The following is a 16,324-nucleotide window of genomic DNA, read 5'->3' as shown; positions in this document are numbered from 1 at the left end:
CGTCGTAGATATATCACTCATGGATTTTCAGTCCCATCCCCAATCTGGACTTATGAACTTGCGACAGATTCAATCCTCTCGTCAAAGGATCAGCCACATTGTCCTTTGTGCCCACAAAGTCAATGCCTATTACTCTGTCTGACACTAATGCCCTTATAGACTTCAGTCTAACTTGGATGTGTCGTTTGGTCTTTTGATTGTATTTACGACTCCTCACCTTTGCTACTGTGGTTTGGCTATCACAATACACAGCAATTGGTGAAAGAGGCTGACTTACAATGGGAAGTTGTGATAACAACCCAAATAGCCATTCTGCCTCGGTACTAGTCGTATCTAATGCACATAAATCGGCTTCAAACGTAGACCGGGTTATCAAAGTCTGTTTTGCAGACTTCCAAGAGACTGCGCCCCCACCTAAGGTAAAAACATATCTTGAGCACTCATTACTCCCGGAGTTTTTGGCTATCCAGCTAGCATCACTATATCCCTCAAGAACAGCAGCGAATCTACATAATGTATGGCCAGTGACACCGAGCCTTTTAAGTACCTTAGTACTCTATCCAAAGCACCCCAATGAGTTTTGTCAGGACAACTAGTGTATCTAGCCAACTTAGAGACAGAAAAAGATATATCTGGTCTCGTGCCATTTGTCAGATACTGTAAGCTCCCAATAATTTGGGAATACCTTAGCTGTGCAACCGAAACACCACTTTCATTTTTGAATAAAGCTACAGAAGGATCATATGGTGTTTTAGCAATTCTACTGTTTTGATAACCAAATTTCTCAATTATCTTCTCAACATAATGAGACTGAGAAATGGCTATTTCATCAGTTGTCCGAGTCAACTTGATGCCAAGAATCACATTAGCCTCACCCATATCCTTCATTTCAAACTTATTTTTCAAAAATGACTTGATTTCGGTAATAGTATCTAGACATGATCCTATTAACAGAATATCATCCACATACAGGCATAGAATTATCATTTTATCTCCTTTAATCTTGCAGTATATATATTTGTCATTCTCATTTACCGTGAAGCCGAACGCAAGAATAGTTTTGTCAAATTTTTCATGCCACTGTTTGGGTACTTGTTTAAGTCCATCTAGTAACTTAACAAGTTTACAAACTTTATGCTCGTTACCATGAACTACAAACCCCTCAGGCTGATCCATGTAAATTTCTTCCTCGAGTTCACCATACAAGAAGGCTATTTTCACATCCATCTGGTGAATCGGGAGTTTATACACCGAAGCAAGTGCTATAAGCACCCGAATTGTAGTGAATCGAGCTACCGGAGAATAGGTATCGAAATAGTCTATTCCCTCCTTTTGTTAAATCCTTTAGCCACCAATCTGGCTTTAAACTTATCTATGGTCCCATCAGGTTTCAGTTTCCTTTTAAAAATCCACTTACATCCAATAGTAGTACACCCCGGAGGGAGATCGACTAGCACCCATGTTCCATTGGAAACAATTGAGTCCATCTCACTTTTGACAGCTTCTTTCCACTCCTTGGCTTCTGAAGAAGCCATAGCATCTTTGAAAGTTATTGAATCATCCTCGATGTTGTAAGTGACAAAATCACTTCCAAAATCCTTGATAATCCTAGCTCTCTTACTCCGTCTAGGTTCATCTGACTCCTCATGAGTCTGATTAGAACTACTAGAACTAACCCCCACATTTGACATCTTTTCCACATGTTCAGGAATAGATGTGGAGTGAATCATCAAGCGAAATATTTGAAGGTATTCCTGTTTTTAAAGGAAATACATCTTCTAGGAATACAGTATCACGAAATTTGACTATTGTGTTGACCTCAATGCCTGGAATTTCTGATTTAATAACCAGAAATCTTAAGGCATAACTTGTCTCCACATAGCCCAAGAACACAACATCAACAGTCTTAGGACCCAATTTCTTTTGTTTGTGTTCTGGGATCAGCACTTTTGCTAGGCACCCCCACACTCGAAAGTATTTCAGGCTTGGTTTCCTACCTTTCCACAACTCGAATGGAGTACTCGTATTGTGTTTCAGAGGGACTCTATTCAGAATATGGCAAGCCGTATTCAAAGCCTCTCCCCACAAATACTTTGGTAACCCGGAGGTTAGTAGGAGACTGTTAATCATATCTTAATATTTTATTCTTTCGTTCAGCCATTCCATTAGACGAAGGGGAATACAGAGGAGTCTCTTCATTAATAATACCAAAGGTTTGACAATATTCATTGAACTTACTCGACTCATACTCTCCTCCTCTATCGGACCTTAGCCTTTTAAGTTTCTTACCAGTTTGGGTTTCTGCTTCATTTTTAAACAAAATAAATTTGTCTAAGGCTTCATCCTTAATTTTCATGAGAAACACATAACAGTATCTACTGCAATCAGCTATAAAGGTGATAAAATATCTGTGGTCCCTGGTCAAAACTGCATTGAACTCACAAGTATCAGTGTGAACTAAATCAAGTATTTCCGAATCCCTTTTAATTGACTGATAGGGTTTCCTAACTTGTTTAGCTTCTACACAAACTTGGCATTTGTGATTTCGTTCAATATTTTGACTAGGAATTAAATTCAAATTCATCATTCGTTTGATTGAATTGAAATTTAAATGACCTAACCTACTATGCCATAGAGTAGAAGATTCAACATTCAATATAATAGAATCAGAAACATCAATTTTATTATTATCAACTCGAACTTTGAACAAGCCATCGTCTAAATAGCCTTTACCGACAAAAATACCAAATTGTTGAATTACAACTTTATTAAATTTAAAAGCCAATTCATATCCCTCCCTAACTATTACAGAACCACTAATAATGTTTCTTCTGACAGTGGGTACATGATGAACTCTTTTTAGCGACAGAATACGCCCTGAAGGGAACTTCAAGTCCACGCTTCCTATCTCAAGTACTTCAGCTGTACTGGAGTTCCCCATGCTTACTGTCTTTCCACTGATAGCCTGATAAGACACAAAGAGAGATTTATCAGCATAAACGTGCACATTTGCTCCAGTGTCAATCAACCAATCATACAGTTCATAAATAGTTAAGAGTTCGGGTTGTACAGATACATACCCGCCAGTTGCTCCTGAGGTGCTAGCACCGCTAGAACCTCCCACAACCATGTTGACAACTGCCTGCCCAGTCTTGGCCTTTTTATTATGACAAAGCTTGACCCAGTGTCCAACCTGCCCACAGTTCCAGCATGGTTTGTTTGCTTTTGGTTTCTTATTTTTGGAGGCCTTGCTTTTATTGATGGCTTTCGAATTCGAGTTAATCTTATTCACTTTCTGTTTCCCCACTATAAGATTGGCCCTTGGTTGTTGTTCAACAGGCATCTTGTGCGTTTGATTTCTATGTTCTTCCTTAATGTTGATAGCAATCATAAGATCATCCAGAGACAATCTCCCTTTCTGATGCTTGAGTGTCATGCCAAAATTTTCCCAAGATTTGGAAAATTTGTCCACTATGGACATGACCAGAAACTTCTCGGGAAGCTTCATCTCAGCATCAGCCAGAGCATGCTCAAGATTGATAATCTCATGAGTCTGTTCAGCTATAGACCGGTCCTCAACCATTTGATACCTCATGAACTTGGAAACAGAATACTTTTCGAGCCCTTGCTCTTCAGTATTATATTTCCGGTCCAACACACCCCATAGAGACTTAGCAGTGTAAGAATCGAAACAATAGACATCGAAGAGCGTATTTGACAGGGCTAACAAAATCGCTCCTCTGCCTATTTGATCCCTTTCTGTCCACTGCGGTATCTCAGCAGTTTTGGGTTAGGTATCAGTAGGTTCAGGTCTGATCACCTGAATCACTGACAAAAGTCCTTTCATCGTTAATCAAATTTTCATTCGTTGTTGACAGCGTTTGAAAAATTGGCCCGAAAACTTGTTCGGTAAACCGGTCAAGTCGACCTTTTGTGTGATCGGAATCGCAACAGAAATCGGCTCGGCCATCTTTAGTATTTTAGGAAACTAAAAGTAATGTTTCAAATAAAGAATTTGAAAATAGCGTTTTCCAAAATAGTTCCAACGACAAAATCCGATTTTTTAAAACCTGTATATTTTCTTCAAGATTGTTGGAAAAATATTTGGTTTTAAGTAATGAAAACGACGTTTTGAAATATTACAATCGGATTTGAGAAATCAAAAGCAATTAAAGCCACGTTGGTACAAGTAATATAAAGCAATTAGAAACGCTATTTACGACAAGAAATATAAATCAAAAACTTACAACGAGAATTGTATCGTAACAATTCTCATTCCAATTTGAAGTCGTAAATTTTTAACCGAATCGCAGAATCACTGGTTGCCTTAAAGAAAATATACGCCCCGTATCAGCAGTACACCGGGTGCAACGTAATTTCTCCCAAGATAAGACGGTTACAGTTCTTTCGATTTTAGCACTATACCGAAGAACACCTCGAACAACACTCAAAAGCTTGTTATTAAAACTAAGTTCAAATCTATTAAATATTTTATAGAGAAATCAAGAGAGACTTCAAGAAAAGAGGGGAATTTATCAAATGTTTGTGTATGTTGACAACCATGAGGAATGGCCTTTATATAGGCATGGTCATTCCTCACACTAATGCAGCCAATAATGGCCTACTAATGCAGCCATAAAATGACTTAAAAATCAATTAAAACCAGCCATTAATTGCCTTAAAAACCCATTTGAAATCATCCATGAATTGCCTTCAATTGCCACATGAAACAACCAAATAAAATCTATAACAGCATGCTGAAAAAATTGGCCATCAATGCTCTTTCAAATGTATGAGTTTCAATATTAAAAACAAAATTCAACAGTGATTGTATTCTTTTATCTTGATATTAGATCTGGCTAGTTCTCTACAATACTGTTGATCTGATTATTTCTGTTCATTTTTATTTTATTATACAAGTTGTATATTGGCCTGTAATAATCTTAAGGAGTTTCATACTATAATTTTGTGATAGTTGGTTAGGTTTTTCTATGATAAAGAAATAATACCACGAGTGACTTCTACACTCTACAGAATTAACTATATTTACAATTTTGATAATATAATATGTTTAATATGTTACATAAAAATTAAAAAGTGGTACAAATTTCAAATTGAAAATCAACTTCTCGAAATTCAAACCTGCAAATGTCAAAAAAGAAAAGAAATAAAAAAAGTGCATCAGATGACTTATGAAATATATCATCAAAATATTTTATTTCGGTAAACTTAAAAAACAAATTAATTTTTTTTTTGAAAAATAAACTTTCCACTTTTCATTAAATGATACATAATCATAAATACTTATAATTTATTTATCCTTAGAAGATGAGAACACTCTTCACACAATCAACTGGTAAAATAAACTTCACCGGACAGTGAGCATTTGATCTTGAAAGAATGGTCAATATATATATAGGAGTGGCTTATGAATAAGTTGATGTGGTCTTAGTAACATAATATGTCATGCCAAAACTATTAATTATTATAAAGGACGAAAACGGCAAAATATAAAAGATACATGATCAAAAATTCATTTAATCCAACTTTAAAATATGGAGGACTAAATATTAGAAATCTATAATTAATAAAACTAAAATTGATGAGACAGAAATGTATAATTCCAACATTTCAGTGAGAAAATAATTTATAAGATATTGGGGTTATTATTTTTTTTTACTTACTATAATAAATTAATACTAACTTTATCTTCTATAGTTTTGGTACTAAATTTTAAATAGTATATTAATATATTTTAAATTCATAGTCAAGTATATGTTGATATATATAATAATAGATAGATAGATAATAGACTTTTTTCAAATAAGAAATATAGTTGACTTTTATTCAACTAACCGTTCTATTGGAATCATGTGCATTGTCAAAAATAATTTGCATTTGCTTTAGTTATAATCATATTCCCAATTTTTTTATCCTTTTATTTTCCTGATATTCTTAGTTATTTTCATTTCAAAGATTCTATATATCCTTTTATGCTAGAAAACTTTCCATCCATCACATAATTATATGTAGTTATTGTTTTATAATTTCATCTATTATAATTGATATAATTTAATTTATATTAAATTCAATTCCACATAACTTGAATATTTTTTAAATTTAACTCAACCATAATCATCATCTACTTTTTGTTGGTTTTCTATGATTTTTAAAATATTTAAGTTACTAATGAATCATTGACCTCTCTCTCTTTTTAGTTTTGTTTTTTTAGTTAACTATCAACAGTTGCACGTAGTTTCCGCGCACATAATTTTATTGAATGTATGCTAGAATTATTTATATTTTTTTAAATAGATCAGAATTTCAATACATATTGATCAGAACCTGAACAAAATAATTTCAATTAAATAATCGTTCTTATAAAAAGGTCCACCCAAAATAATAGATCAAGACCGATGCAATTGCACCAAGCCTACTAGGTCAACTTAGAGAGTAAAAATGGCTGCTAGGGTTTAATTACGAGGGTGATTTTTGAATTTGGGGGAAGAGGAGAGTTTATGGAAAGTTGGTGGAAATAAGGAAGTGACCTAGTTGATTTGCTCCCAACTTCATTCCAACTCGTCCAACTCTTCCAACACTCAAAACTCTTGTTGCCAATTTGTGCATCTCCTAAGTGCTGATTTCATGCATTACACCATCCCTCTTCATCCCTTTTGTTGCTCTTGGTTTACAACCAAGTCCAGAACTTAGTAGATTGAAAAATACACTAAGCAATAGTGTAATTTTTTCAGTCCCTCTCCAAGATTTGTTTCTTGCTAGCACGAGAATAAATTTGGTATGGATGCCTTTGGAGAGTTCCTATGTTGGAATTTGCATGAACGAACATTCAACGAGGAGCAACACGTGCTGCCGAATCGGAGGTGAAAAATCGAAAAGGTATTCTCTTTTATTTATTGCTCTCTGTTTTTTCCTTTCTCCATAGCCTAGATTATATTACTAATGCCCCCTAAAATTTTCAGATCGAGCCAACAAGCCAAGCATGCCAACCCAACTGGCCCATTAGTAGGGAGACAAGGCCCACGAGCTTACTTCCTACCTTTCTGAACTAGCAGATTTAAGATACAAGCTCATTTCAGCCAGACACATCACCTTACAGCTAGGAGGACACGTCATATAGCTTGCTAAATACATTTATATACATCACTGTAGAATATCTCCAGGTGGTTCAAAAAGAATCAATGACAAATGAGTTGGGTAATCCACAAGTAACCAACTCTCGAATTTTCAGGCAGACATGGCAAGATTCAGGGCTTCACATATCTTAGTCAAATTTAGTCCAAATCTCAGACAGTTTGTTTTGGATGATAGCCAACTCAAAAGGTTTTCCAATGCTGTATGGTACTTTGCAACAACCCCTGTATCTTGCTCTGTACATGCCTATAAATAAAGGCCTTGTGTAGTCATTTGGTAATATCATTTTTCATAATCAAACTCTCACTTACTCTAACTGTATTCTCTTGATTATCATCATCTCTTACCATTATTCTCACTTCAATTCAAGTTCTCTTTATTCTTTTTCAGTAAAATTGTTACCAACTTAAACTCGAGGTGCTATCTTTTATTTTGCAGGGTTAGTCCTTGTTGATCTTAGGATTTTTCTTGAAACTTCTTCAACCTTGTGGTGTGGCAAAAAGTTTGGTATGCATAAGTTACCTTTGCGTTTTAATACACAGATAGTCCATAAACGTTCAAGGATACACTCTTTGAACACTGCTATTGCTTTTAATTTTTAGCCTTTTCGCGCTCTCAATCATTCCCTGGCCAATCCATTTCCTTTCAGTAACATCAGAGCCCGGATCGGTGTATAAGACTATGGATCTATGTGTTTTATATGTTTTAAACATGTTCAACATAATTAGATTGGCTACAAAGCATGTTGTTTATTGCTTTCTGTTTTTCATAGTTATTTGTGGAAAATTCCATGTTTAATTTGCTAATTATTTATGGATGGATTTTGTGATTTTAAAAAATTAGATTTTATATAAATCTAGAAATTTGTTGTAGTTTTTGTATGCCAAATTGTAAAATTTGAAATTTGTTTCAGTTTTCAGCACAATTTTGTAAAATTGAAATTGTAAATTAACATAAAAAAATTAGAAGCCAAAATGTGAAAAAATCATAGTTCGAATGATAAAAATGTGATTAACCCTTGATCATAAGATCACAAAATAAATTTCAAATTAGGAGTTAAAAAAATTAAATATTCTTTAATGAGAAATCATTTATGTTTGGATTGATGAATTTGAAGAAATGATTTCAGATAAAGAGGAATTTGAGATCCATCAATATTCAACAAAATATGGATCAAATTTAGGATTGGATGATTTAAAATCTTTTGAAGTTAAAATTATCCAAATAAATCTAAAATTATTATTATTTCTAATTTGTCAATCTAAATACATCCTTAAATAATTTCAGTAAATTTGTTATTGTAAATTTTAAACCTTTAACTCTAAATACCAAATAAAACACAAGTTCATTTCGATGTTAATAGATGTAATCTTCAGCTCATATCTATACTAAAAAAAAAAAAAAAAAAAGTCCCACTTTTAACTCACAAATAGCGGTTACTTACACCACAATACTAATTTTTTAAATTGCCAAAATACCCTTATATATTTTTTATATATTAATATTTATATCTATATATATACTCCATATTTAAAAGAAGGCCTTCCACACTCACAATCTGTGGTTAATGAAACCGCTACGCCAATTTTTTGTAAAGCAAAAAATGTCTTTCAATTGATACAATAACTAATATTTAACTTTCTAAAAATTTTACATTAATTGATAAATTAGTTTTGTCTTTCTTTCTTTCTTCTTGTTTATATTTATTGTAATGTATTTGATTTATATATTTTATTTTTATTTCTAATATATTTTAAAGTATATAAAATATTTATTTATTATATATACGCAGGAATGATGTGGCACAACGGCTACACTAATACATAAGAAAAAATATTTCTCTCATAAACAGCAGTTATGACACTGCAACACCACTTTTATTGTTATGCCGATAATATCCTTAAGTTGATTTTCTTTTGTGCTTTATTTCTTTCTTTTTTTTTTCTTGAAAATATGATTGTTGATTTATATATATTTTATTATTCATAATATTTTAAAATATGAAATATTATTATTATACTCACCCAGGGACGGCGTGCCATAATAACTAGTCTATACTAATATAAAAAAAAAATTCTCTCCATTCTCACAAATTGTGGCCGTTAATGACACCTCTGCACGAATTAATTTCATGTCAACATTAACCCATCAATGGGAAAATAACATTTCTTCACGTAACTTAGGGCCTTCATACTTTTGATTCTATTGGTATGGGATTCTCAATTTTGATCTCGGAATTTTTAAAAGGTAAAATTATATTTTTGGTCCAGTAACTTCCCGTCATTATCAATTTAGTCCTGTAACTTACTCCATTTACACATTCGGTTCTTTTTTGACGAAGCTCTTAATCACATTTGGTCCTCTTTGGGCAAATTTAGTTTTGTATCAACAATTTTGGTCCTAACGACTCATAGTTAAAGAACAAAAAATGAGATCTACTATAATGTGAAGGGGACAAAAGTTGTCAATATAAGACTAAATTTATTAAAAAAAATCAAAATTATCAAAGTAGGACTAAATTTAATAAAATTCTGCATGCCTTGACATATATGGAGCTAATTGAAATCAATTATGTTGTTGTGGCGGTTGAGGCACATAGTAATCTTGAGATGTATACAATGTAGATGGACCAGCTATATCCACTTCAGCATTATCACATTCAATTAAACTAGTAGACATTCGGCTATATTTTCTCCTTTGCCTGTGCGACGTGGTCGAAGTATTGTGGTAGATTTTCTTTCGAATGCATGGCGAACTCATAAATATTGTGTAATGCGGCATCATATCTATCCAGCAACATATTAAGACCTTTGATATATGTTGATCAAGGTTGAGAACTTAGACGAAAGGATTGTATCTGTTGAGCCAGACATATGTGAAAGTAATAAATTTTAATATAACTTAAAATATAAATAATATATTTTATATTATATAACATACCACAATGTCCATCATGCATGCATCTCCAGATTGGTACCCACTTTCCATACGCCTATTAATAGACGACAAAACAAAACTATGTTATGTTGTTGTACTATTCCCAATATCCACGTCCTTTATGTCTTTCTTTATAAATTGGTGATCTACACACAATCATGTCATGTCGTTTCTGCCATCTACTAATTTATAGTATGTGTTGTAAGCCTCAACCTGTTTCGCACGCGCTTTAGGGGAGATCTGATTAGGCTTATGTCCCGAGGATTTGGCATTTTAGGAATATTTTGTCTCATCTCAAATCGACAAAGGACCCGCTCAGGATGATGCATTTCTATAATGGCATAGAAAATCATCGAACATATTGACATCCACAACTAGGGGTAAAATCAGCTACATAGGCTATATGCGGTCTGAGGTCATGCCATATGATTGCCAGATAAACAATATATATGAAACAATACAAATTGATTTGCATTTAATATTTGTATAGATATATGGAATGTTTTTAACATTATTACCTGATCCTCCTGCATAAAATCCAATATATCTCTTATAACCAGGACAGTTGTTCGTACTGTTCGGGTGGTTGTGCTCACGGTTCCACGTTGCACCAAATCCATTACACACAGCCTACCCAATCATATACTTACGTAACTAAAAATTTTATACGAGGATGATGCAGAAGACCCCGTTGTGGACAGTTTTGCAAATTGTCACACGGTGATTCTGAATCAAATGAAATGGAATTTTCAATTCCACCGAAGGATGGAGAAAAAAACGATGTTGACATAAATGTCATGACTAAAATATTTGCACAAGGTATGCCATTATCTTCTGAACCGGCTACTCAAATAGAATTATTGAGCAAATATTTTATCGCTCTATACCACTTTTTTGTACAAATATTCTCGGAGATACCTGCGAATTCCATTGATGTTCCAACTTTGAAGTATACAAAATTCTATAATACTAATGAAGGAAGGCTTGATGTGGGAATGATTTTAGAAAATAAAGATAGAAGCAGTGAAAGATCACTCGATAAGACATGCATGTCTTGAGTATTTTGTGGTTGAGAGTTCGCCAACCAATGGAAAGTGGTCTGTAAGTAGCGCACACCCAGGTATATATATATATATGTATGTATGTATAAGCATACACCATTAATTGGACTGATTGATATTTTTTCATATATGTGGTATAGATGGGAGTTTCGAGGTATAATAAAATTAAATTTTGGACGTTGGAGAATAACGAAATATGGGGGACCATACATGTATTCTGAATGATTTGTTGCTGGAATATGGTAATTTAGACAGAGCTTATATTGCTTCTTTGCTTTTAGGACAGGTAAAATGCGACCTCGCATATGGAATGAAGCATGTCATTCAAACTGTGAAGTACCATACAAGGTTTGACATATCATACCAAAAGACATGGTACAATTTGAATATGACCCGTAAAATTATTTATGGCGCATGGGAGAGCTTAGTTCGAAAATTACCCAATTTCATGACAGTTCTCCAAAAAATTAATGAAGGGAACTATTGTTGAATGGGAGCACAAAACCTTCCAACAGTCAATTAGTGCATATGTAATAGGATATGTCTTCTCGGCGTCCAAATCATGTATCGAAGGTTCAAATGATAGCAACAAAAATGCGAGTGGATCGGCCTGAGAACGCACAAGCGGAAGAGGTAAAATAAAAATATGTGAATTAGAATCAAAACGTAATAAAACCATGATTCCAAAGGGTGTACCTTTGGAGTTTTCAGGCGTTCGATGTATTTAATAATAATAATAATAAAACTAAAAGGGACTAATGGTAAAATTAAAATGAGAGGTTGAAAAATCTTAAATCAAGAATTACCTCTTTGCTTGATTTATTTCGAACCTCCTTCATTTGATCCATTCACATGAGACTTCAACGTAGATGCCTCTAAAACGCATCCACACCATACCGAAATTTGGGATCCTTTTAATTCAATTTTTTAGAAAAGAATTATGGAGAAAAACACACCAAGTGTTGAGAGAAGAGGGGTGGCCAATTTTTGCTCTAGTGTAGGAAATTATTTTTGCTTTATGTGTTATCTCTTCGTTAGTTATTCCAAATAACTAATATACATATATACCTTGTATGGATGTGGTAGAATGTGTCTAGGTTCATTCTACAATCTGTAAGGTAATAAATTCTTTATACCAAATAAAGGATGACTAACATGGCACTTTTCGAAAGTGATAATTGTTAGTCAATAATTTTCTTTCCTAGAATTTTCCAACAAGCTTAATTTTTAGGGTGCTTTTGGCCGATTTTATTAAAAATAAAATATAAAGCCCAATTAGTTTTAATTAAATCCAATATAATTAAAATCCACCTAATCAAGCCCATCATATATTTAATCCAATTAAATATATGAGCCCAATAAGCCTTTATTAATTAATAAGTCCAACTTATTAAATAATAAGGGCAAGCCAAATATAAATTAATCCTATTAATTTATTCTTGAGCTCCTCCATCGAATAGATCCCTCTCATTAATAAGTAATCCAATTACTAATAGAATTAATTCACAATTAATTCTTCGTCACTCATCAGTAATTTGTGTGTGATTCCTTAGGTTCATCTTTCAACTAGATTTGGGCTAGTGTCAAACACTTTTATCAAGAAAGTCTAATTTTCTTAATAATTCTCGATCAACCCTTTGATCAAGAAAGTCTGTTATCATGGATGACTGTCTAACAACGGCCATGGTACTAGAGGCTAGGCGAATATCCATGTGATCTTTAATGCTCTCGAGTCCATACGAGTACGGTCCTTCCGTTTACCGTCTCTCGGCCTTAGTCTAGGGCATGGAATTGGGTGCTCCCATCTTGGACTAGACATCTACGTTTAATATTTGAGATCGTGTTATGCCAAATTGCTCGACATAGGAATCTCTTTTTCATATTCGACCAATGACTGTGGGCACAGATTTATAGAGCATTAACGCATCTTCAAGTGCGTCGGAGATACCTCTGCCATACACTGATAGGGGATGGATCCTCTTCTTGGAACTCACCGTCCTCGCTACATACTCCAACTGAACTAGATAAGGCTTATGATGATGGTGTCTGTGACACAGTCACCTCTCGCATAGACCCGAGATATAGTCATCATATGCACGTGACTACCGTAATATTTCAAGTATGAGAACTACTCCCGTACTATCAGAGCCAGAGATTCGAGTCATACTGTTCAAGCCTCCAAGGTTCCATATGACGATCTCCGCGAGTCAGTTCAATCAATTCGACACCTAGCCAGTCGACCCACTAAGATTGCAATCCCATGTCCGTCACTGATGAAAGATGACGGTCTACGTATCTACGATCTACGTATCTTCAAATGAATGCGACTTTTAATGCAAGTCTTTATAGGACACTCGATGCCCAATCTCGAGGTCCTCAACTTGAACATTTTAGACCCAACCCTTGCCAATTGATTTCATGACCGCCATCCAAAGCGCAGTCCAACTGCTACACGGTTGTAAAAGTGGTCTGTGGGCATCTATTGTGACGTCAAACCAGTGATTGATGTAATATGGTAAGCACAACAGAAACATATGCCAAAGGCAAATACTTACCATATTGCTTGAATGGTTCTCAAAACTGCCAATCTAATTGACTTTTGGTCACTTATTTCAACATCTAATTCTATCGCAAAGTCATCAATGTAGATGGAACTCATTTATACACAAAGTAGAAGGACAAAATTTGATTCCAATTGCCATGGATGGGAATGAAAAGGTAATCTCTCTTGCAAAGTGGTTTCTTCAATAGTTGAGCAAACATATTATAATAGGGCGGCCTGGGATTAATCTACTACTTTATTTTCAAATGTGCATCAATTATTGTACTTGTTATTATAATTTCAGCTTGATCACCTCTTAGATTAAATTAGTTATGCTAATAAAATGTAAAAGGGATTTTATGGACAGGGTAATTCAAGGTGTGAGTCGAAAGATACGTAGGCATACACAGCACTAGTTCCGTAGTAATAATAGGTTTAGTATACGTTGATACAGTATATCAGATTAAAACGGAAAATTCTCAGCTTATGAAAATATTTGCTTGTTGGATTAATCCGTTAATGTTAAATCATTGGATTAATTAAGTGGACTTATAGCCTTAACATATCATCTAACCTTTTGAATTTTCTCCAACTAATTCTTTTGCTATACTCTTTTTAGTAATTTCTCCTAATAGGATAGTAGTTTATCACTCGATTTTCGATCATCGAGATAATTAGAGATTAGTTATAGATTAGATAATAATTATTTCATTAAATTATCATGGGATCGATATTTATTATACTATTTGATAGCTGAGACACTTAGAGTAGTCTATACACATTTTGAGGGTAAATTATATTTTTGGTCCTATAAGTAGACCTGTTTCTAATTTTGGTCCCACATTCAGATCAATTCACACATTGAATCCCATATGTGGTGTTTTTTTTTTCAATTTGAGGACCATTGAGGGATTGACGTCTAATTAATAACGGCAGCTGCTCTCTCCATTAGCCAATACAATCAAAATAAGGGTAAATTACATTTTTTGTCCCATAAATGGATCTGTTTTCAATTTTGATTCCATACGTAAACGTGCGAATTAGCCTGAGTGTTGGACCAAAATTGAAAATAGATCCACTTATGGGACCAAAAATATAATTTACCCCACATTTTGACAACCACCCCAAATATAGACTAAACGAAATATTTCATATAGGTAAACACAAATTCTATGACATCCCTATGTATATATTATTACACAAAACTATAGGTTTAAATGCATTATTTATTCCACAACTTACATCATTTGACATTTTTATCCTTTTCAATTTTGTAGGACAACATTTTAACCCTACAACCTTTTAATTTTTATGATTACAAAATTTGTAATAATTAAAGAGTCAAATTCGATTGGTCATGTCAATTATTCTTTTTCATTATTATATTATACAACTACACATGAAATATGCATATACACTAAAAAAAAAAAAAATTATTGTTGCCCCTATTCTTTTAATGTCTATGACTAAAAGTTTGTCTTAATTTCCACCATGGAAAATATTTTTTTGTCATGTTTGTGAGTCATGACAAATATTTTAATCAAATTTGCATAGTCGTAATCAATGACTATTTATTATCATTATTTAAATTTTATTATGATAAATAGTCATGATTTAATATTATATTACATTCAGTGATACTTGCCCCCATGCATGAAAAGTTTTACTTTCACACCCAAATTTCTCCGAATTGAATTCTCTGTCTCAAATTATATTATATTTTTATTTTATTTAATATATTTATATACACGTGCATGTGTATAAAAATATTTTTTAAAATAGATTAAATAAATAACATAATTTTTGTACAGCTTAACGAATATATGATATGAAATACAATCAGATATAAAATTTAAATTCAATCTAAGACTTCCCTAATTAATATCAACTCATCGCATTGCCCTAAAAGGCCTAAAAAGAAAAAAAATAAATAAAGGAGAAGCTGAATCGTACTGCGTATGCTACAGATTCATAATTTAAAGCAATACAATTCATCTCAGATTACTCAGAAACAGTATCGTACGAGTTTACTTCCTCTAGAACACATGCAGTATCTGGATCGATGGAAAAGGACATCAAGAACATATCATAGACGTGCACCAAATATACATACATACATACATATATAGACATAAATGAAAACAAACAGAGAAAACAAATATCAACTTCCAAACCCCAGTCTAGAACTGTGTGTACGAAGAGAGAGAAGAGATGAATTCCACAGCATAACAAAAGCAGCTAAGATAGTACTGAAAAATTTAACTTGGGTTCACAGTATTAGTCTGTGGCCCTCTTCCCCCACTTATGGGTGGGGTGCGTGGCCTTCTTCTAGCCCTCGCCATCAACGCCGGTGGATCAGCCGGAGGGTCAGCGGCAGCCGAGGGCGGATCTGCAGGCTGCTCCATCGATGAAGAAGAGCCTTGGTAACCAGTTTCATCACCACCCTTGTTGTCCTCAGCGTTTGGAGAAGAATCTTGAGCCCCGGATTCAAACCCTAAACACTTGAGCACACCCCGTATCAATTCTTGAAAATAGTTGCATGGATCATGAAGAAAAAGGGTTTCTCCAACGCTTGATCTTGTCACCTTTTTTCTCTCTGATGTCTCCTCCATTTTTGTTTGCTCGGTCTTCT

General features: G+C 33.8%; 1 protein-coding gene across 1 annotated transcript; it reads right to left on the bottom strand.

The window, feature by feature from the left end:
- Positions 1 to 13: 13 nt before the first annotated feature.
- On the bottom strand, positions 14 to 16,304 carry LOC148788921 (uncharacterized). The gene is made up of 5 exons (XM_088877516.1): positions 15,966 to 16,304; positions 2,810 to 3,766; positions 1,418 to 1,754; positions 548 to 1,262; positions 14 to 506 (listed from the first exon to the last, which is right to left on the bottom strand). Exons 1-5 carry the CDS (start codon positions 16,302 to 16,304, stop codon positions 14 to 16), a joined length of 2,841 nt encoding a protein of 946 aa, XP_088733642.1.
- Positions 16,305 to 16,324: the final 20 nt, after the last annotated feature.

Source organism: Sesamum indicum, linkage group LG2, assembly GCF_026168435.1.
Source record: "Sesamum indicum cultivar Baizhima isolate 11 linkage group LG2, ASM2616843v1, whole genome shotgun sequence".
Taxonomy (NCBI): domain Eukaryota; kingdom Viridiplantae; phylum Streptophyta; class Magnoliopsida; order Lamiales; family Pedaliaceae; genus Sesamum; species Sesamum indicum.
Note: the sequence above shows the minus strand (reverse complement) of the source record. Positions and strands in the feature narration are given on the sequence as shown.

Bases quoted from the DNA above. Each gene is read 5' to 3' on its own strand.
- LOC148788921 (XM_088877516.1), bottom strand. From the start codon at position 16,304: ATGGAGGAGACATCAGAGAGAAAAAAGGTGACAAGATCAAGCGTTGGA. The intron at 1,755-2,809 runs GTAATAGTTAGG...CTTTAAAAACAG, and splicing joins GAAACATTATTAGTGGTTCT to GAATACCTTCAAATATTTCG. The intron at 1,263-1,417 runs GTAAGTGGATTT...GGGTGCTTATAG, and splicing joins GGGGTGTACTACTATTGGAT to CACTTGCTTCGGTGTATAAA.